Raw genomic sequence first — 20,890 nt, 5'->3', positions numbered from 1 at the left:
TATCTGCCAGGCAATGTGCTAGGGATTTGGTGGCTGCAAAGGTGGTAACAAGATCCTTGTTTTCAAAAAAGCTTACCATTTTTGAGAATCTTGCTACTCAAAGTGTGGTCCATGGGACCAGCAGCATATGCATCACCCAGAAACCTGTTAGAAATGCTGAATCTCAGACCTGCCCTGGACCTATTGCATCCAAATTGGCATTTTCACAAGATCCCCAAGTGGATAGTATGTGCATTAAAGTTTGAGAAGCACTTGTCCAAATCATTGATTGTCAACCCGCATATTGGAAGGAACTGGGGAACTCTAAAAAGTGCCAATTTCCTGGTCCCACCCCCTAGAAATTGTGCTTGAATTGGTGTGGGGTGTAGCCCAGGCATTGGGAATTTTTTAAATTCCCCCCGGTGATTCTAAATGTGCAGCCAGCTTTGAGAAACCCTGAACTCCTAGGTTGCGTCACATTCTCAACAAAAGGGAGCCCAGGAGGAGGTTGTGGCTCGTTCCTTTCACCAGTTTACAAGCCAGATGGCAAGTTTGTCTTTTTTCAACATTTGTAGTGCCGAGACTAGAGGCAGACGCAACAGAGCTCACTGGTGACTTTCCGCCAACAAGTTGTCCATCAGAGAGTGGCCGTCATCCTGCCCCTGCTGCGGTAGCCATGGGAAGTGCTGCAGTGCTTCGGCCACGTTCCTCAGGGCTCCTCCAGCAGGATTGATGGACAAAGGCAGGACACCGGGGTGTGGGCAAGGTCCTCCTCCTCAGACGCACCCTAGGGCCTTGATGTCCGTCTCCTCGGCCTTCTTCCAAGTCCGTGAGCTGCGGCCCCTGGCAATTTCACCCAAAGATGGTGGCAAATGCATGTGAGCTTAATTCAGAAGCTTTCCTGGCCACATTGTCCCCTCAGGGTCCCTGGGACGAGTCCATAGAATCGCAATAATGATGATAACCACCAGCAGTCGTGTCTCCCTTTACATAAACCTCACCAAGATTTTCCTGTGTGTCGAGAAACTGAGACCCAGAGTTTTTGTAACTAGTGGACCACTGCAGTCTCAGCCGGCCCCAGTCTGCGGTCTTCCCCTCTCCCTGAGATATCTCCGATAACCTGACATAGCGCAGAACGTAGAGGTAGGGGTACAGCACAGCTAAGGCTCTGTTTATTCATTCCTTCAAAGGAAAAATATCATTTGTTTTTTATAAGGAAAAATTCCATATTTTACTCAAATATCTGCCTGGTGATGAGGCACAGAGAAATCATTTTGAGGACTTGGTCATAGAAGAGTGAACATTCTCTGTCGGAAATATCGTTCTTTCCATACTCCAGACTCTTGGTAAAGTCCAGGTCTACTTTCCTCTGCTTTCGTGCCAGTAGAGCTTATTTCTAATTGTCTTTGCTCTGGAAACTTTCATCTACATGCTGCTTGCTCTCTCACTCTTTCCCACTGCAAACGCCTGCCTCATTCAGAAGCCACCCCCTCGCCTGCCTGTACTGTCCTGTCCTCATCGTTACTGGAATCTCAGAATCCACTAGGGTGATCATCTGTGGTCCCAGCATGATTATTAATAGTGTCCCAGGTTTGAAAAGAATTTAAATAGTCACCCTCACATCTTCCAGCATCTTGGCCGCACTGCCTCTTTCCTCACTTGTCGGCTGCAGTGTCATTGTCCTGCTTTCACACACCTCCTGCCATCCTCCTTGGGGACATCCACTCCACCCTGATGACATTCTGGCCTCACAAATCACCGACCAACTGTCCCTCCATTCTGCTCCTGCCACTCACGGGTGCCATCTTGCCTCATACCTCACATCACTGTTCAGTAGATGTTGGTTGGGAGCTCCCTGGGCACCAGGCACTGCCTTCACCTTAAGTGCTAGTTCTTGAATGTTCTCTTCCAAGACTCCAGCTTCCTACTCTCCCTCTTCCCTTCCTTCATGCTTGGTGAGCCCGCCTTTGACCTTTCTCATTGCCTTGGTTCGCCCCTCATTCTCTCTTTTCAGGCTACCTGGTTTTTCTTGGTCCTACTTGTTTTTAAATCCAGCCTTGCACTCCTGCCGGTGTTTCTGCACCATATTGATTCACTGCCTGCCTCTCACACTAGGCTCTGAACTCTGGAGCCCTGTAAGGACATTATGATTTTCTGTTTACCCCTGAATTCTTCTGCTATCCATGTTTTCAGTCTTCAGTAAATAAATTGAATTTGCTGTTCTTTTACACTTCCAGAAGCACAGCCCTCATATGAATAATTGTCTCTTCATCTCTGCCATCAGAAAGCTTGTTCTTTTGCCTGCTTTGTTGAAGAGGAGGTATTTCTGCTTCTCATTTTGCTGTCAGAATTGTTCTGTTTCCCTTAAATTAGCTTCTGCTAGGGGGTAAGAAGGACCCTGGTTCTCTATCAGTCTCTGTCCCGCTCCAGGTACCTTGACCCTGGGCCGGTTTCTGTCCTGCAGCGGAGCTCCCCCTTTCACTTTCCTCAGTGTCCTACGACACACTGGCTGTTCTCTTTTTGAAATGTGCTTATCTCATCCACGAGTCTTGTATTTGTCCTCCTACAAATCAGAACATTAAGACAGATTGTGCTCTACCTTCATGCTTTCCCTCTCTTACCTTGAATTGCACAATGATTAGTACTGTTAATGTTTTCCCTAAGAAGCAGAGTAGAGATGAGCCTTCCAAGCCATTCTCCACTAATGGGAAATACAATAAATATGTCATATGCACTGTTTTGCCCTGTAGGCATGTATGAGTTCTAAAGTTATTCTGGATATGCTTCTACTTATTAAAATTTTCTTCCTTATTTTTCTCACATGTGAAGGAAAAGGCCTCGTTACAATGATTCTTGGGTTACTGCTTGCAGAACACTAAGGTGAGGCATGGATTTGCACCAGTCAGAAAGTTTGGAAGAAAGCTTTTGAAAAGAAATGCAGCACTAAACAATGTTTGAGTGCCTTTTGTGGATGTAATTCTGTATCAGGTGCTCTGAAATGAATGTGCAGGGAAGTCCAGTCCTCACATAAGCAAACCTTCTTCGCACATGAAAAGATTTAAGATTGTTTGAAAAGCTGTTAATGATTGTCTCCTCTTTGGTACCAGAGCTCTTGGTTGATACCTGTTACCCGAAAGGACCTTGGGGTCTTTCACCTGAATCTCTAAGCTCCCTGCAGTTAGGGATCATGTTCTTTGCAGGTTTAATGTTGGTGTCTACAGAAGGAACTTAAATATACTTCGCATTTCATGGATGTTTGTTGAATTGAATATCGTGAAGTGCAAATTAACACAGTTGTGAGTGTTCAAGAAAAGATAAAGCATTCATCATTATCACTTTCCTAAAGGTGAGTTTCAAGTTGGTTTTGAGGAGAAGAGGACTTGTCTGGAAAAGAAAAAAAAAAAGGTGCCAGCCGTTTCCTCAAAGGCAGAGCCTTCTGGATTGAAAGATTTAATTTCTAAGGATTAAAAGTAAAGGAAGGTCACCCCCTACACCTTCGCAAGATTTTCCAGTATTGTTGATGATGAGATCTTCTCAGAGCTGGAAGAACCTCAGAAGCCATCATACTCTGCCACCACCATCCCCGTTCATGAATCCCTTCTGTGGGGACTGATGCTAGATTGTTTAAGGTGTGATGTGACATGAGTGGGACCAGAATACTTACCTGGGCTTCTCTTTCATCATTGTCCAAGAAAGATAAGCATTCTCTCATGTTGTCTTTTGAACCTTGGTTGGTTCTGGGTAAATCTGAACTTGACGCTTCAAGTGTCTGTTTTTTGGTGTTGGTCAGGACTAGAATTTACCATCTGTGATTAAGGACCCATTTCTAAAACCCACACCCCCTTCTAAAGAGTCCATTTATCTTTGCAACGGATACCGCTGGGAAAGGGAGGGTGATGCTCATCTACTTCTCACTTGAGGTGGGCCCTCTCTTATGTAAAATCATCGTGAGTTAAAGTAGACTGAGGCTACCTTGTCCTCACTGCAGGAGATCACGGAACTCAGTTTTAGAAAGAGTCCTCACTGATTCCACAAATATTTATTATATTGGGCATTGCAGTGGGCTGGGGGCATAATGGTGAAAAAACCAGAAATGCTCCTCCCCTTGCTAAGATGTATAGTGTAGCAAGGCCCCGGTGAGTCACATATGCTGTGGCCCTCCGGGCTCTACAGCAGGGCCCGAGACCAGCTGTGCATGTGCAGCTTGAGGCCTCCTGGCCCCTTCCCCACCCCACTGGTGTTGTGGAGGACCGTGAGTGTCTCTGCATGGGCCCTGAGCGTGGTAGCCTCACTTTGTGGAGCATGCCCTGCTTCAGACGTAACTTTAGAAGTCCTGTGTGTTGTTGGGGCACCTGGGTGGCACAGAGGTTAAGCGTCTGCCTTTAGCTCAGGGCGTGATCCCAGCGTTATGGGATCGAGCCCCACATCAGTCTCCTCCGCTATGAGCCTGCTTCTTCCTCTCCCACTCCCCCTGCTTGTGTTCCCTCTCTCGCTGGCTGTCTCTATCTCTGTCAAATACATAAATAAAATCTTAAAAAAAAAAAAAGAAGTCCTGTGTGTTGCTAGCGTTTTTGGAAAGCCTCTGCTCATTTTCAGCTGTAGCAGGAATTGTTGACCACAGTCTGAGAATTGGGCTTTTCTCATGGACGTGTACTCAACAGCAGTGTGTGTACGTCGTTCGTACACTGGGCAGGAAGAAATGCCCAGGTGAGGAGGTTTGCGGTAGGCCGGTGAGTCTTGGATTAGGGTGGTAGAAGTGGAATTGGAGGCAGAGGACAAATGTGAGATATATTCTAAAACTAGAGAAAATTGACCTTCCAACCAATTGGATGTGGGGTAAAATAGAAATGGTTCTGTGGCATGAGATTGAAGGCCCAGGAGAACCATGAGGCTGTTAGGCTTGGGACGGAAGCTTGGCACAGGCCGAGCTCTTGCGCTCTCCCTGGCACCTGGCACAAAATAGGCGCTCAGTAAACATCTGATGAGTGAATGAACAGAATAGGGAGTATTTAAAGGGAAGCAGGTTGGATCTGGAAGAATGAATAGATTTATTCTTTCATTTAGTAAGCAAACATTGAGTTCTGTAAGGTGAGGGAAGGGCTTCTCACGATGCCAACCGTGCCGCATCACCACAGAGAGAAAGTGAGGAAGAGCCGTGCATTCACAAGCTTGCCAAAAGTATGATCCTTCTTATGCTTGACTGCCCGTCGCAAGGCCCTTTTGAATTTCCACAAGCTTTGTGACAGGCCAAAGAGAACATTTGTGCCTGTGATATTTCCTAAAGCACGTTTGCAGTTAATGAAATAATTTTATTTCAGCAAAATTAAGACGAAGAAAATACATATCCTCCCATCTTTAAAGAAAAGCAGACCGACTGAAGCAGCGCACCTGACGGCAGCACTGGGCTCAGGCCCGGCAGCCGCTCCTGTGCGCTTGCGCTCTTGCTCCCGTCTGACGTTGGGATCTGTGCTGACTTCGTCTCAGTAACCACCGCGGCGCTGATAGTGGCCTAAAGGAAAGGGCCTCCATTCTCTCTGAAGGGGGTGTGGGACCTCCCCGGAGGGTGCTTGCCCCACTTCTCACTCTCTGCTCTCCCGTTTCCCAGGACTGCATTGACGTGGGCTGGTGGGAAGGAGAGCTCAACGGCAGACGAGGAGTGTTCCCTGATAACTTCGTGAAGCTACTTCCACCTGACTTTGAAAAGGAGGGCAATGTAAGTCTTCCTGGCCTTGAGGTCAGCACTCCACACGCTGTCAGAATGGTGGCTTCCATGCTGGGTGTCGGGATACCGGGCGAGGGGAGTTTGGTGGACCATTGAAGAGCACCGGCATTTTAGTTCAGTGGACCTGGCTTCTGAGCCCTCGGCCGTTCTCTAGGCTGCGTGTGAGTGTGAATGGGTTCATTACCTTCCCCCAGCCTCACTTTCCTGATCTGGCAGCTGGTCGTAGTGACCCTTGTTCGGTGGTGTTGCATGAACAAATAAGATAATGTGTGTAAAGCACTTGGTGCGGTGTCTGGACCATATAAGCACCCAAATGACCAGAAGCCTCCATTTGGTGAGCAGACTGCCTGCATCCTGTGTGGTGTGTCCTTGGGGATGATGAAGTGCCCAATACTGTGAAGTGGCTGAAAAGCACATTGTGAAGCTGAGGACGCAGAACGAGGCCACTGATGTTCTTACCATGTGTGTGTACATATATGGACATGTATACACATGTTTGTCCATATATGTATTTGTATGCACCTCTGATCTGCTTTCTCTTTGTGGGGACCCATTATCCAGTGCTGTTGTTTCAATGAGCCAGTCCATCTTTGGCTCGCTCCAGGTGTATTGTCTCTCTGATGAGGATGGAACAAGAAAGTTGAAAAGTTGGAAGCACTTTATAACGGGGCAGGAGTTTGGTCTTTTCCATTCTGCTCTGCACTTCAGGGCTCTTTGCTCAGGCTTTCACTTGACTTCTGCCTGCCTTTCTGGACTGGTTCCTGTTTATGCCTGTTGGGGCACTGCTACTAGACCATGAACCTGACCTTGACCCATGACCATTCCTATGGAGCTGATGTTTATGAAGGATATCTACCCATTGGTGGATTGGTTGCCAAGGATACTAAACAGCATTGACGGCGTATGTAGTGCCTAGGTGAACAAACATGATGGTTCAAGAAGCTGCAAGATGTCGGTGTCCACCAAGATCATGCCCCGTAGATCTTTAGATTGGTTTGAAGCCGAGGGCCAACACCCTTAGGATTTTGGATAGCTTGCTTTCCTATATTGTTTAGCTGAAGAATGTTCTGTTCCACACGTGTTATTCTCTCTCAGAACTGAGTTTGGGGTTCATAGACTCTGGATTCTGCTTCCTGCTGTTTTCTATATCCCTGACACTTAGTGCTGGTCCATAGGCCACACTTGATCAGCATTACCTGGAGCTTGTTAGAAATACTCAGGCCCTACCCTAGACCTGGGGCATCAGAACCTGCATTTTAACAAGATCCTCCAGCAAACCGTTTACACATTACAGTTTACAAAGTGCTGGTATAGAAGCAGGTATCTGTTTAAGTGATGACAGCTCCACCTTCCAGTTCCTGACCATATTTTAGGAGGGGAATAAATTCTCAGAACAGAGAAGAGCTCACTATTCAAGAAAAAATTTCTAGCAAGCAAAATCACTTGAGCCATTTTTATTGCATGATTGAGGTGTGGTGGGTTATCAGTTGACAGAATCCACCCCCTGAAAAAAACAGATGCTAACATTTTAGTACTGACTGGATAGTAAATGTTTTGAAACAAGAGGACACAGGAGTGAGGTGTGGCAGCCGTTTCTAGAGCACAGTGCTCGTGACTCCAGGCTACAGCATCGGCTAGACCTGGGCTTGAATCATGGCCCTGTCACTTACTTGTTCTGTTCCAGGTCACCTCACTGGATGTGTCTGAGCCTCAGTGTTTTCACTTATAAAACTGCGAGAAGAATCACACCTACCTTGTTGAACTGTTGAGAAGATAGGAATTCTTTAGCACGGCGCCTGGTGCTTTAACTTTACCCGTCTCTGTAATTACTGTTTGCACGAGTGTGGGAAGGCTGCAGCTGAAACCGGTCAGTAATGACAGAAATCTGACTCTGGCTCAGCTTGCTTCAGCCGGTCAAATCAACAGTTTCTTGATGTCTTTATGAGCTTCCCTGGGAATCTAAATGCATCAGAGAACTTTGATGATAGCCTTTAAAAAGAAATCTAGTACTTTAGAAACTGTATTTGTAGAGATAAGCAGGCACAGAATGGCATAATCTTCATGTTGTTTCTCATATTTTTTTCAGGACCTGCTACCTGGCAGTTATGTTTTACGTTTATTTACTTATGCACTGTGTATTTATTGGGTCCCTTCTCTTGGGCTAGCCACCGTGCTGGTTGATGAGAAGGGAAGAGTACACACAGTTGCTGCCTTGTGGGCTTAGAGTTGGGCAGCAGGTCTGATGTTAGGGCCATAGAGACCTGCTGGACCTTTCCAAAAGGACATTGAGGATGGGACTCTTCCAAGGAGTGGAGGGGAGAAGGTCATCCAGACTGCCTGTTTGATCCTTCTCACTGATCTTTGCAAGCCTGGTAAAAGGCGTTCACGTCCTGAAGCATTTGGATGCCAAGACCTTCCTGGTGCTTCCTCTCCCTGTGGCCAAAGAATCTTAGCGAGCATGCTGTCCTGGGGGACGTTTGCCACCTTCCTGGTTCTAAGTGAGGTGGTATGATTTTGAAGGCTAAGGTAAAATCTGGATAATTCTTTTAACAAATGGGCAGTCTGTGGTTGCCTACACTGTGGCACCTTGCTTTCTAGTTCCCAGTCATATTTTAGTGAGGCAATAAATGCACCAGGTGAGAGAGATTCCATGGCATACCCTTCTAGAAGCTCTGCTCTGTGACATAAGGTTTTAAGGGGAGACTTCCACTGGGAGGGTGAAGTCAGTGAGGAGCGGACTCAGCTTGCTCGTCGAGGCATGCACGCTCTTTGGGGCCCCGTGGCATCTCTCCAACCTCAGACAAGCAGCCACCATCTCTTTGATAGGTCTTTTAACCTTGTCTCTAAGAAGAAGAAAAACCGGCTGAGGGAAACAATAGTCAAACCCATCAGGCAAAGTCATACCTACAGCTGAGAAGTGATTGTATAATGTGACATTTCGCTTTTAGAAAATTTAAAGTATTCCATTCTTTTCATCCCCTCTGGCCCATAAAACCAGCCACCCAGCTTTGCGTTGGCTGCCATACCAGCCTTTATCACTGCATGCAGGGTACTGGTGAGCTGGTGACAGTGTGACGGGAGCTGGGGCTGTTGTTTGCTGAGTTGGCTGTGTAAAGATGATTAGAATCATTAACACAAATGCACTGTGTGAATGACAGAGTCTGAAACATTATTCTGCCACCAGTTTCAGCACATGTCATCTTGTCTTGCCAGTGGCTGGGGCTGCAGCCATTCACCCGGAAAAGAGGATGGTGTGGGACGATTAGGGCAGACAGCAGCAAGCAGCATCTCTTCAGCAGCAGACCTCTTGAATCAGTAGGCATCACCAAGGCATTCTGACGAGGCTGGCTTTTTTCTGCTGTGGCTCGGTACGGACTCAGGTGGTTACCACAGAGCCTTTTGGAATTTTCTGGAGGGCTTTGTTTCAGAGAGTCCTTGGCAGATTCTCTCTTACTAGGTGACAAACGCTTTGGGGCTTTCTCTCAAGATGTTCCCTGGGGGGAGAGCACCCGTTGATCTCTTGGTGCATATTTTAGAACAATTATGTAAGCTATTTATGAGAGAACCTAGATTCAATGGCTGTCTGTTTATTTTGAGACTTGACAGTAAAACTGAGTATCAAAATGGAAAGATTAAATATTCTGAGAGCTCTAATGAAGCAATGCACACGCTCTGTCATCCTTATTGAAGGAAAACAGGGAACTTGAACTCTCAAGAACAGCAGAAAACTTTTCACTGTCATTGAAAAAAAAATAGAATAGATATTCTGAACAACAGTGTTCTCGAAGGATCATTTTTTAGAAAAAGTCTCAGGCTCTAGAGCCTTGAAGAGAAGCTGTTCAAATCACCTGAAGAAGAGGTTGTTGTTTTAGTATCCATTGACATGGAGGACTCTTCTAAGAGTCTGTATACCGTGTCAAGAACCAGGGTGTTGCAAAAGTTCCCATAGCGAATGTTATACCGTGGACGATCTGCCTCTCAGAGACACAGAAACCTTCCCTCAAAGATTTCTAAAGATGCCTGTGGCTGCGATGCAGGCTCACCTTTGCCAACTCACAGAGACTTACCCAGCGAGCAGACTGCCAGCTTACTAATTGCAACAAGAACTGAAATGTCAGCCAGTCTGGAACACGTGGGTCTGCCCGCCCAGGGTGTTTGCTCCCTGTAGGCTGGGTTTTTTAGAAGCCGGATTCTACAGGAAAGTACATGTTTTTGGTGCTTTCTGCGGGAGCTAGTGGTTCTCACCAAGGGCCTTGCAGGTCTAGCTGGAGGACCCGTCGTGCACCAGTGGGAAGGGTGCCCCAGGGGGAGCTGTGTGTAGAACTCAGCTAATCCCAGAGGCCGCTCTGAGTGCACCGCACCTTCGGCCTCAGCAACTCTCCACTGCTCTCGGTGTTCACAGCTGACCGGACCCTTTTTGTTCTTTGTCGATCTCCAGACACACTGTGGTACAGTCAAGTACGTTTCCCACTTTCTCAATTATGGTTGAGTGCCAACCTTAAGATCACTGAGCAGTTTTGTAGGGTCCAAACTTCTACAGGAAAGGAAGACTCACTTGATTCCCACAACGGCTAGTCGGCTGGAGGGGGATTTTGCCGGTGTAACTGTGACTACAGTCTCTTTACCATGTTCCTAGGAGGCCCCTTACCTTAGCCCCCATCGTCTGACAACCCAGTTGATAAAACAGACTCAACCCAACTTTTCTTTGTTCCTAGTCATGTCCTTCAGCCTTTTGAGGACCAATACTTCTAGTTTCTAAAGCTGTCTAGTGAATTATTTCCCCAAATAGTCTTCCAAAAAGAAACAAACATGTGCTTCTAATAGGCAGCATTGTGAAAAAAAATTCACCTACAACCATGTCTGTACATGTCGTTTTCTGGGTAATTTCACATGCAGAGATGGGGACCGTCAAGGCACTAATGTCACCCAAGCATGACCTAATGACAGAGCCCTAACTGAGCTTCCCTGAAGTAGCCTGGATGGCGCTCCTTCTCCCTTCTCTGCTGGTACTGAGAGCCTGTACTTTCTCAGTTGAGCACCTTATTCAGTTGGACCCTTGCCTGAAGTGCTTCTCTGTCATCGTTCCATTCCAACTGTCATCTTTTTTGAAAGCAGAGCCCATGTCCCAAGCTTCTCCTTCATGGGGCCCAAAAGTGTGTGTCTTAGTTCAGGCTGCTGTAACAGAATACCATCGACTTGGTGGTTTATAAGCAACAGGACTTTATTTCTCACAGTCTGCATACTGGGAAGTCCAAATCAAGTTGCCAGCAGATGTGGCATCTAGCAAAGGTCCACTTCTTGTTTCATAGATGGCTGTCTTCTCGCTGTGCCCTCACGCGGCAGAAGAGGTAGGGGAGCTCTCTGGGGTCTCTTCTATAAGGGCACTAATTCCATCTATTGGGTGCCACTCTCATGCCCCAATCGCCCCCCCCAAAGGCAACACCTCAACATACCCCCACATTGGGGATTAGATTTCACCATAGGAGTTTTGGGTCCATTCAGTGGACAAACATTCAGCCCATAGCAGCATGCTTGATACAGGGTTGGCTCTCAGGAATCACTTGTCCTTTGGTCGTTTGGTGACCAGGTGTACCTTCCCTACCTTCGTTCCTTCCCCTCCTACTCACTGCTCTCTCCTGCACTAGTATGAAAGAGGAAGAGGGGGGCAGGGAGAAGTCAGGTCCCTTGTCATACTCCTTCTCCCAGACATGGGGGAGCTCGGGTCTTTCAATCTGGATGTGAGGTCTGGGCATGGAGTAGAGGCATCACTTTTACAGTGGGCAGAGGGAGCAGAGGCATGAGCCAAGGGGGTAAAGTGTGAGAGCATCTTGGGGAGAAGCCAAATACCAAAGCCTGCATGATTCCCCAATAGGCTAGCAGTCTGTATGGGTCCAGCCAAGAGGGAGACCAGGGATGCAGGCCACCAGGCCAGAGGTTAAGGAGAGAAAACTCAAGAGAGACCGTGCTGAGAGCAGGTATTTGAGGTGGCCCCCAGGGACCTCCTGTGCTAGGGACTCTGTAGGGTACAGAGGGGCCCTTACAGGTGCTATGATCACCCCAAGTGTAGCCCCAGCTGTACTCTTCGGAGGTGTCACCAGTCTACCAGGAACAGGAAAGAAAAGGGCAGAGTGGAAGCCTTTGTGTGTTTCTAGAGCCATGAGGGGTGCCCTGGTCAGGAACTGTCCATTTTTGTCCCCTCTCCAGCCTCACACAGACACCTCTAAAGAACTTTTAGCTGGATGCCTGGAGGAGGGCTTCCCAAGGCTCAAAATCAAGCTAAGACTTGCTTCCAGAACCTTACCATATTCCTCTAACAAAGTGCCCCCTCAAGGGTACCCAGCCATCAGAAGTACGCTCCTCTGGTTATTCTCAACAAACCACATGTGTGGGGCCAGAGCTCTGAAGGCAAGAGGCCAAGTGGCAAATCAAAATTCCTGCCAGGGAGGCCCGTTGAGCCAGCTGATGTGCTCTTTGCCTGGGACTGGCCGGGCTTGCCAAACAAAGGGCAGAGTCAGCTCTGAAATCAGCCTTCCTGCTGTCTTCACTCCAGAACATTCAGATCTATTTCCTTCCTGGTAATAATGGTAAGAAATCAGATCTAGTTAACGTATCCTTTGAAGGATGGCGTTTGATTCTGTGTCCAAGCCAATGACTTGACGCGGGCAGACGCACATTCAGGCGCACACAGGCCTGTACACCCTGCATATGGGAAGACCGTGGAACACATTCTGCTCTCCTAGAAATCAGAAAATGTTGGCTCATTGATTTTGTTAGGAACATGTTCATGTTGGCTCTTAATGAACTGCCACAGTCTGGACACTGAGGGATGTGAGTTCTGGGCCCTCTTTGGCCACCACCCAGTGGTTGACACAGTCCCTCTGGGCCTCAGTCTCCTCCAGTGTAGAGGGGACCTTGTGATCACTCATAGCTCTGACATCCTGTGTTTCTAGCCTCGATCTGCAAATCGAGCAGGCTGAAGCCATCTGAATTTGGATCTGGAGTGTTATATTTCCACTATGGAGGGAGGGATAAAGAGAAGAAATAGAACAAGTGCCTCTAAAAATTCATGACTTAAAATACTCGCCTGAGTTGAAAGGGTGTTTCTGACTGCACACCTGTGGTGCCAGTTAATGCTGGTCAACTCGGCAGAGAAGGCATTGGGCTGCTGCTTAACCTGGAGGTCCCCTCTGTGCTGTTTCCTTCATCCGGCCACAATCGGACATTTTGGGGAAAACCAACTAAGTGACATGCTTACGTCTTTTGATTTCAGAATTATGAGTGCCTGTGCTGAAGTTTTTCCTGTCACGTTTTGCTACAGGTTTTCCCAGCCTGCCTTCTCAGTTCTCACTGCCCCGTCTTCCTGTTGCACTTAAAGAGGAAAATCCCTGTAGGATCCTGTGCAATCTTCCATTAATCACTTGGGGGGCCGTCTGGAGCTACACGGAACCCTGGCCCTGGTTTTTGGTTAGAATTACCTTCAAAGACCTCTTCTTTGAAAACGTGGCATCATTTCTCATCTAAGGAGGCAGGAAGGCTAAGTTTGAGGGCATCAGAGAGTGAAGTCAGTCAAAGGAGAAAAAACAAAAAACCCAGGCCAACCTGTAAAGCTGTTCTGCTCACAAGCAAAGCTGGCTCCCAGCCAGTGCTCATCAAGCCCGGTGGGTGCAAGACACATAGTCACAGACTGTTCCCTCCTTTCAAAACTGCCCCCACCTGCCTCCACTACCACCAGGGCTCCTCACGACACCTCACACCTCTGCCTCCTTCCTCTGCCACAGTCAAGCTCACACTTGCCATGACCACGCTTGTCACACAGTGTCTCTTAGCCTGACACTTCCTGTCCTCTCTCTCAGTGCCCCTCTGCCCTGCCCGGTCACATTCCGTGTGTCTGCCCCATGCCAAATCTGACACAACACTGAGGGATTTTTTTCTTTGCACAGTAATCGTGGAAAACATGATGACTTGTAATTGTCTTGTTTTATTTGGGGCCCTGTGGTTTGAGGCAAGGTCGCTGGGGGAACAGCCTCGGCAAGAGGAGCTCATGTGAAATTGGTTATAAAATATTTCAAACGAGCAGGAAGTGAGCAAGACATCCACTGGTTAGGCATCTTTGGGGCTGGGCCGGGAAGAACTAGGCCACAGGGCGCTGTCTGTGAATAAGAAGTTATTCTGATCCTGAGGTAAAGGAAGGTTAGTTGGCAGAGTTTCAACAATAACTTCATTAGGTAAACACGCATCTGTCCCCAGCTAATTTACACAAGGACAGAGCAGGGAGGCAGAAAAAGGAAGAAGTTGGAGTGGAGAGCTGGAAGGGGCTAGTAGACAGGAAACGGCCTTCCACCAGCGGATGGCCTGTGTGCAGGGGTAGGTGGCCCTCAGAGCATCCTTCTTTCTCTTTTTTATAATGAAGTGAGTCTGTACTCATATAGACAGTACCGAAACATATTAAGAAGGAAACACACACACGCACACATGCCCATAACCCTACACTAGTCAGGTATCACACTATAAATTTATTCCTTTCCAGTCTTTTTCTCTTTCTGTATATTTTGTAACATAGTTGATTTGACCTCCTACTGTAGCTGCAATTTGATACTTGTGTTTTCTTCCCCCCAGCCGTCATATGATACAGTTCCCTGTGCTTTGGTACACACTGTGTGTGGTATATGGCCGTGTGGTGGTCGGCCTTGTGGATGCTCTCTGGCAAGGCGGGTCCTTCACAGTGGTCAAGAGCACCCCTGTGGGTCAGACAGCATGGGGCTGGGCTCCCAGCCCCCCACCCTATTTAACAGCCTGGTGACTTGGGGAAATGGCTTCATCTCTTTAAGCCTCAGTCACTTCCTCTGCAAAGTGGGCACAATAATATCATTATTTATAGGGTTGTCACGAAGATTCAATAGGGCAGTGCTTCCTGACTCCCTCTGCATATGAAACCACCTCCTCCCAAGAGGGTGGTAATGCTGTTGCCATTTTACAGATGAGAAGCTTTAGCTAGGTCAGTTCACCTGCCCAGTGGCCACGGCTAAGAACTGCAAGAGCCAGCATTTGTAATCAGTCAGGCTCTGATACCCGCCTCTCAGCCACCACGCTACACTACTTACCCGAGGTAACTTGGCCACGTCACCCAGCTACTGAAGAGCAGAGGTGACATGTCACAGAATCCAGAGCCTACGTGCTGTGATGCCTCCTGAGAAGGTTCCTTATGGGTCTCATATTCTCCCGGTTTCCCTCGAAAGCGTTTCTTCCTGTGCTCTAGTGCTGTAGCAGGCGCCGCGGGGCCCCAGCGGGCAGGGGCCGGGGACTGGTGGGTGCTTCGGCTGCTCCTCACGGTAGTGTCCGAGTGGTATGTTTTCAGAGTGCAGGAGAGCGTCTCTAGAGCTGTTTAAAAAGTCACTGGTGTGTGATGCCCAGAGAGGGTTGGGAGAAGCATCAACAGCAACATGGATCGGATTCTCAAATCCTCCTGTTTCCATCTTTCCTTAATGATTTTGTTACTGAGATGGTTTTCTCCTCGCCTCTGGCTCCCCTCTCCAAGTATGGTGTCCAAGAATTGTGCCCTGGTCGGCTTCTTGGCCCCTGAATCATTTGCCAAGTGCAGCCTGACCATCTTCCTCCTACAGTTGATCCTGGGTGCGCAAGGAGAGGCCCTGGAACGGGTTCAGGGAGGGATGCCACCGATTGTCTCGCTGCCTCGTCACCTACGGAGTGACAGGTTGTAAGAGAAAAACAGACCACAGCAAAAAAAGAGCTCCCTTCCACTTTCCAGGGTTACAACTGGTCTGTGGGAGGCCTCGAGAATGGCCTGCCAGCCTTGGGGTCAGAAGGGGCTGAAGGCTTAGAACCCACTGACTCCCAGCCTCAGCAGCACCTTGGCCTGCTTTTGCTGAAGGTCCCCCGTCCAGAGCAGATCTGATTTCGAGCTGTCCCAGTGACTCTCCTGAATCACTTGGTTATTCAGCAGATTAAATCTTAATTGCAAATGTGGTTTCAGCGTAGGAGGACCATTGTGCTTGCTGGTTTCAGGCCATTTTTGCTGAGCCGTGCTTTTCCAGAAGGCTGTTACAAATTTAGAAAGGGGGAAACGGTATTTCATTTGTCCATCAAAGTCTTGTTTTGCAGACTGAATTTATTTTAGTTTTGGTTTAAAGGTGCCAAAACCTGACATCCCCGGAGAGAGAATTGCTCAATTTTTTGGAGAGCTCCTCTGGACTGTCCAAACTACATCTAGAAAACAGTGTCTGTGGTCCTTATGTGACAGGCCAACAATCTCGTTGGCTTGCCAACAATCTCACGTGTTATCATTTTGATTCATTTTTCAGAGACCCAAGAAGCCGCCTCCTCCGTCCGCTCCTGTCATCAAGCAAGGGGCAGGTAATGTGCTTCCGTTCTGGACACAGCGTGCGTCTTTCTGTGTGTATTTACAGCACCCTCAGTAGAGCTCAAGGTTCTTAGATTCAAATGCCACGGATCACCAAATTGAGAAGCTACCACTTGGTCTCAACAGGCAGATTTTAAATATACTGCTGTTTTTCCTAAAAATTAAATATAACATTAGGGGCACCTGGCTGGCGCAGTCGTTAAGCGTCTGCCTTCGGCTCAGGGCGTGATCCGAGCGTTCTGGGATCGAGCCCCACATCAGGCTTCTCCGCTGGGAGCCTGCTTCTTCCTCTCCCACTCCCCTTGCCTGTGTTCCCTCTCTCGCTGGCTGTCTCTCTCTGTCAAATAAATAAATAAAATCTTTTTAAAAAAATTAAATATAACATTAAAATGTATCCCTGGTACAGCGGAAAAATCTAGCGTCCCAAATGAATGACCAGAAAGACTTTGCTATGGAGTAAACCAGTTTTTTTTTCTGTTTTATTTTTTGTATTTCTAATCAACTGCTTTTGAGGAAAGAAGAACTTAATTGTCCTGCTTTGCCCGTTCCCACCTAATCTTGAGGGTCAGCTTAGGGAGGGTTCCTTCCCATGGGTCATAGCCTCACCACGCATGTACAGCGGTGCTGAATTTTTAACCAAAAAAAAATGTGTGGTTAACCAAAATTTGTACTTACTTCACTTACCCCGCCAACAAAAAATGTTATTCTAGCAATAAATACTTTTCCTCATGATACGTTTTTCATCTTAAAAAGAATCCAATTTACTTTTTCTGTATAGTTCAGACATTAAGGTTGAATAATATAGGAAGACGTGACGTGGTTGGACATTTGGTAGCTCATTGTGCACAGGGTTCTCATACATAAAAATGATCTTCATATTTCCCCATAGAACTCCTTTTTATAATTGTTAAGAACTAATTATGGGGAGAAATTCCTCCATGAATAACTAGCTAAGTGGCATTTTAAAAAATTAACAACTAAAACAGAAGAAGAGTAGGGGTATTTTTAGTTCTGCACATTAATAACTGTGATAGTTCTATAGCATTTAAAGTATGAATAAATTTCCAGATTGGTTTATTCACAAATTTATCAAGGAGTGATTTTTTAAGGTTTTTTGTCACACCGAGTTGGAGGGGAAGTCAGCTTGATCCCAAATTCCTTTCCCATTCCCTTTAGGATAGTTGAGAATTACAGAGATTAAGCCCTGAAATGAAGTGTTAATTACATCTCCTGCTCCGCCCCCATCGTCGTTTGCATTGAGCAGTTTAATTTTGCCACCTAGTGGTTCACACCGGATCAATATTTTGTTATGCTGAAATTAAAGCTGGCTGTTTTGCTCTTCTCTGACGACCCTTTTCCTCGGGGCCTTGGTGATGGATTACAGACCAAGGAGATGAGCTGAGTGGCCCAAGGCTCAAGGAGCCTAGAATGTAACTAGGATTGGATTCTTCATGGTAGTAGGATCGTCAGTTTCAATCCTGCATCTCTCGGAATGATAACGAACTTTTTCGTTATCATTAGAGCCTAGATTGTAACATGATAGGCAAATTCTTTTCCTTTTAAAGCAGTTTTACGAAAGGTTATGCTGGATCTCTGTGGGGCAAAGCAAGATGGCATTTAATTTTCCTAGATTCCTACTGCTCATTTACCCTGCTGAATGATCCTGGGAATTGCTTTGTGACAGGGAGGTAGATATTTCTATTTTCCTTACCATCAGCTCTCCTTGTGTTTGATTATTTGCCAAAAAAAAACAAAACAAAACAAAAAACAAAAACGAGATCTGGAATTGACAGAAATTAGATACAGTGTTTAATTTGTAGTGAGTCGTTAAGGAGATTTAGGTAAAGTGTATTCAGTGGATTTTTTTTTTAGTTGCTTTGGTTTCTGATGCTATGTAATTGAGACTTTAGTATCAAGCATCCATCCATAGGGATGGGCAGTAAGGAATTCGTCAAGCACTCAAGCAAGTCTCTAAGTCTGAGGGGCACTTGTGACTGGTTTTATGCTTTAGCTATTTTCCAAGTGTTCTTATGCACCTGAGGCCACGGGCACTGCTGAAGAGCCCAGGTGAGGGAGCAGCTGCAGTCGACACGGCCATGCAGGTGTATTTGGAGAAATGTCATATGTAACGTTCGAGGGATTCAGGCGCAGATTGACTGGACTGAGGGAGAACCACAGATCTCCTGGGCACATCCGTCCGCTCCAAAATTGGCTATAGGTACTTTTGCTGCATAACAAACCTCCCCAAATCAGGTGGCAGAAAACAACGATCTTCTTATGCCCATAGCTTCTGGGGTCGAGAATTCAAACAGGGCCTAGCCAGGACATCTTGTCTCTCAGCTCCTTGATATTTGGGACCTCAGTTGGGAATGCTGGGCCAGCGGAGGCTGGAGGACCCACTTTGGAGATGGCTGCTTCACTCTTATGTCTGGCTCCCCATGGCAGGAGGGGGCTGTAGGCCAGTGTGTCTACACACGGCTTCTTCAGCAGGCTTCAGGGTTGTAGACTTCTCACATGGACATTCAGGATTCCAGCAAATAAAGCATAAGCAGCACAGTCTTTTATGACACAGTCTTGGAAATTATATGGTATCGTATTGGCCCCTGGTTGAAGCAGTCATCAGCCTACCCACATTCCAGACAGAGGACCTAGACCTTACCTTTCAATGGGAGGGGTCGCAAACGATTTGAGGCCATATTTTAAAACTGCTACAACAGAGAACCCAAGGCCCTGTGAAATTTCTTTTTATTTGTTGAGCAATAGCCAGTGACCCATTATTTGCATATTTTGGTGATTGACTCGTTTATACATATTTTCCAGCCACACCCGGTGATTTCCTGTGACTGTTTTGATGTCTAAGGAAGTCAGATTTAAATATCAGAAAATATTCATGGAGTTCTTGTAAAGTAAGGATGTATAGGCAGGAAACTTAATGACATAAGCCAGAAATGGCTTCTGCTGTTTCTAAACGGCTGCTATTCGTCAGGTAACACCAGTGCCCAGCTTAGGGGGAGAAAAGCCTATTGACTTTGAAGCACCTGATAAATATTTAAAATGCTGGTGTGTCTCATAAATGGGTAGAGAAAGCATGTTCTTTTTTTTTTTAAAGATTTAATTTATTTATTTGACAGAGATAGAGACAGCCAGTGAGAGAGGGAACACAAGCAAGGGGAGTGGGAGAGGAAGAAGCAGGGCTCCCAGCAGAGGAGCCTGACGTGGGGCTCGATCCCATAACGCCGGGATCACGCCCTGAGCCGAAGGCAGATGCTTAACCGCTGTGCCACCCAGACGCCCCGAGAAAGCATGTTCTGATCACTGTTATCCCTTCCCCCTTAGGCACCACTGAGAGAAAACATGAAATTAAAAAGATACCTCCTGAAAGACCGGAAACGCTTCCAAACAGAACAGAAGAGAAAGGTATGAAATCAAGTCTTCACTAGTACTGATCGAACAGCAGAAGGCAAAGCCTTCGGTCATAGGGCTAGTCCAGATTACCCACAGAGTTTGTTTTTTGGGGGGAATATGGTGATTATGGTTTTATTTTGGTTGCTTTTAAATATCCCATTTCTAAGGAAATAGGAGAGAGGGTTATGTGGTGCTTCTTTGGGCCAGAATTCCTCACCAAATGAAAAACAACCAGTCTGGTCACTTAACACATTGGGGTTTTTCCCTCCCAGTCTTCCTGCCATCACTGCCTTCCCAACACCAGGGGCATCCTGAAGTCAAGGTGCCGCGTAGAAGTTTCCTGAGGGCTTCGATGTATCCACCGCAGTTTCCATCCCGCCCTTGCCTTGTGCCCCAGGGCGCTCATTAACTGTTGCCTGGTGGATGTGACTGAGAGAAATTCCCATCTGGACAAATGAAAGCCATCATCCTCGTCATGGCTGGACTTTTGAGTCTGGCTACTATGTCACAGACACATGTCCTTGGTCACGAATGCTGCGGGGGTGGGGGGTGCATGGCAAAACTGGGAGAAGGAGCTCAGGGCCCACAGTCCCCTGAAGGCGGTCAGGAATGTCATCTGAAGGGGAAGTAGCTTCCCGGGACTCATACAGTCAGCTTTACAAATGTATTTGACTCCTACTGTTCTGAGTATGTCTCCCAAAGAAATCTGCACGCTGTGGAAGGACTCATTTTGTTAGGTGTCTAAGATTTGATTGATCACACATTTTATGGGAAAAGCGCTATGTTATTATGAACAGGAGGCAGACCGAATTCCATTTTAAAAAGCAGTTATTTGGAAGTCACAAGAGAAATGCTGAATTAATGTATGTAATTATTTGGAGGTGCTCCTGGGTGGCCTCATGAAATTTTATTGTGAAATTTAATATTTTTTATCAGCCTGCCAAAAGTTTTACCAACACTGCCAGCTCTTAAGAAGTTACATCTCTTATCTTTCCCAGTGAACACTTAAAATTTGAGTTGTGGAACCTCATTGAAAGGCCAGGTGTGTGTCCCAGAGCAGTGAAAAAACAGCCGTGTGTGTATCACACAAACAGCCCTTTGAGGAGAGTGTGTGCTGTGACCTAACCGAACACTGCCCCCTGTCCACATGGAGGACACATGACTACTTTCTGGCTGACAGCCAGGCTCCCTCATAGGGACACTTCCTGCTCTGTTCATGCTGATTAACATAAGGACTCGGCTTACACTTGAACAACTGCCCTAGTTGGCTGGCCAAGTGGCCACACACTTCTGGTTCCTTCCACTCCTTTGGTTCCTTGTTCAGTGCCACAGTGGGTCCAGAAGACAGAAACCCCGGTCAGAGGCAACAGGGGAGCCAAAGAGCCAGCCCCACCCTGAGACTTGGC

At 47.0% G+C, this 20,890-nt stretch overlaps 1 protein-coding gene across 6 annotated transcripts in view; it reads left to right on the top strand.

Annotated features, from left to right (window-relative positions):
- Positions 1 to 20,890, top strand: part of SH3KBP1 (SH3 domain containing kinase binding protein 1) — a 329,089-nt gene that overhangs the window by 259,265 nt on the left and 48,934 nt on the right. For all 6 annotated transcript variants that reach the window (XM_034649071.1, XM_034649072.1, XM_011236658.3 and 3 more), the window contains 3 exons: positions 5,585 to 5,692; positions 16,021 to 16,072; positions 19,416 to 19,496. In XM_034649071.1, coding sequence (XP_034504962.1) covers positions 5,585 to 5,692; positions 16,021 to 16,072; positions 19,416 to 19,496 — 241 coding nt within the window. The remainder of the gene's footprint in view (positions 1 to 5,584; positions 5,693 to 16,020; positions 16,073 to 19,415; positions 19,497 to 20,890) is intronic.

The sequence above is a fragment of the Ailuropoda melanoleuca genome, chromosome X, assembly GCF_002007445.2.
Source record: "Ailuropoda melanoleuca isolate Jingjing chromosome X, ASM200744v2, whole genome shotgun sequence".
Classification (NCBI taxonomy): Eukaryota; Metazoa; Chordata; class Mammalia; order Carnivora; family Ursidae; genus Ailuropoda; species Ailuropoda melanoleuca.
The sequence above is the reverse complement of the archived record's forward strand: the minus strand, read 5'-3'. Positions and strand labels throughout refer to the sequence as shown.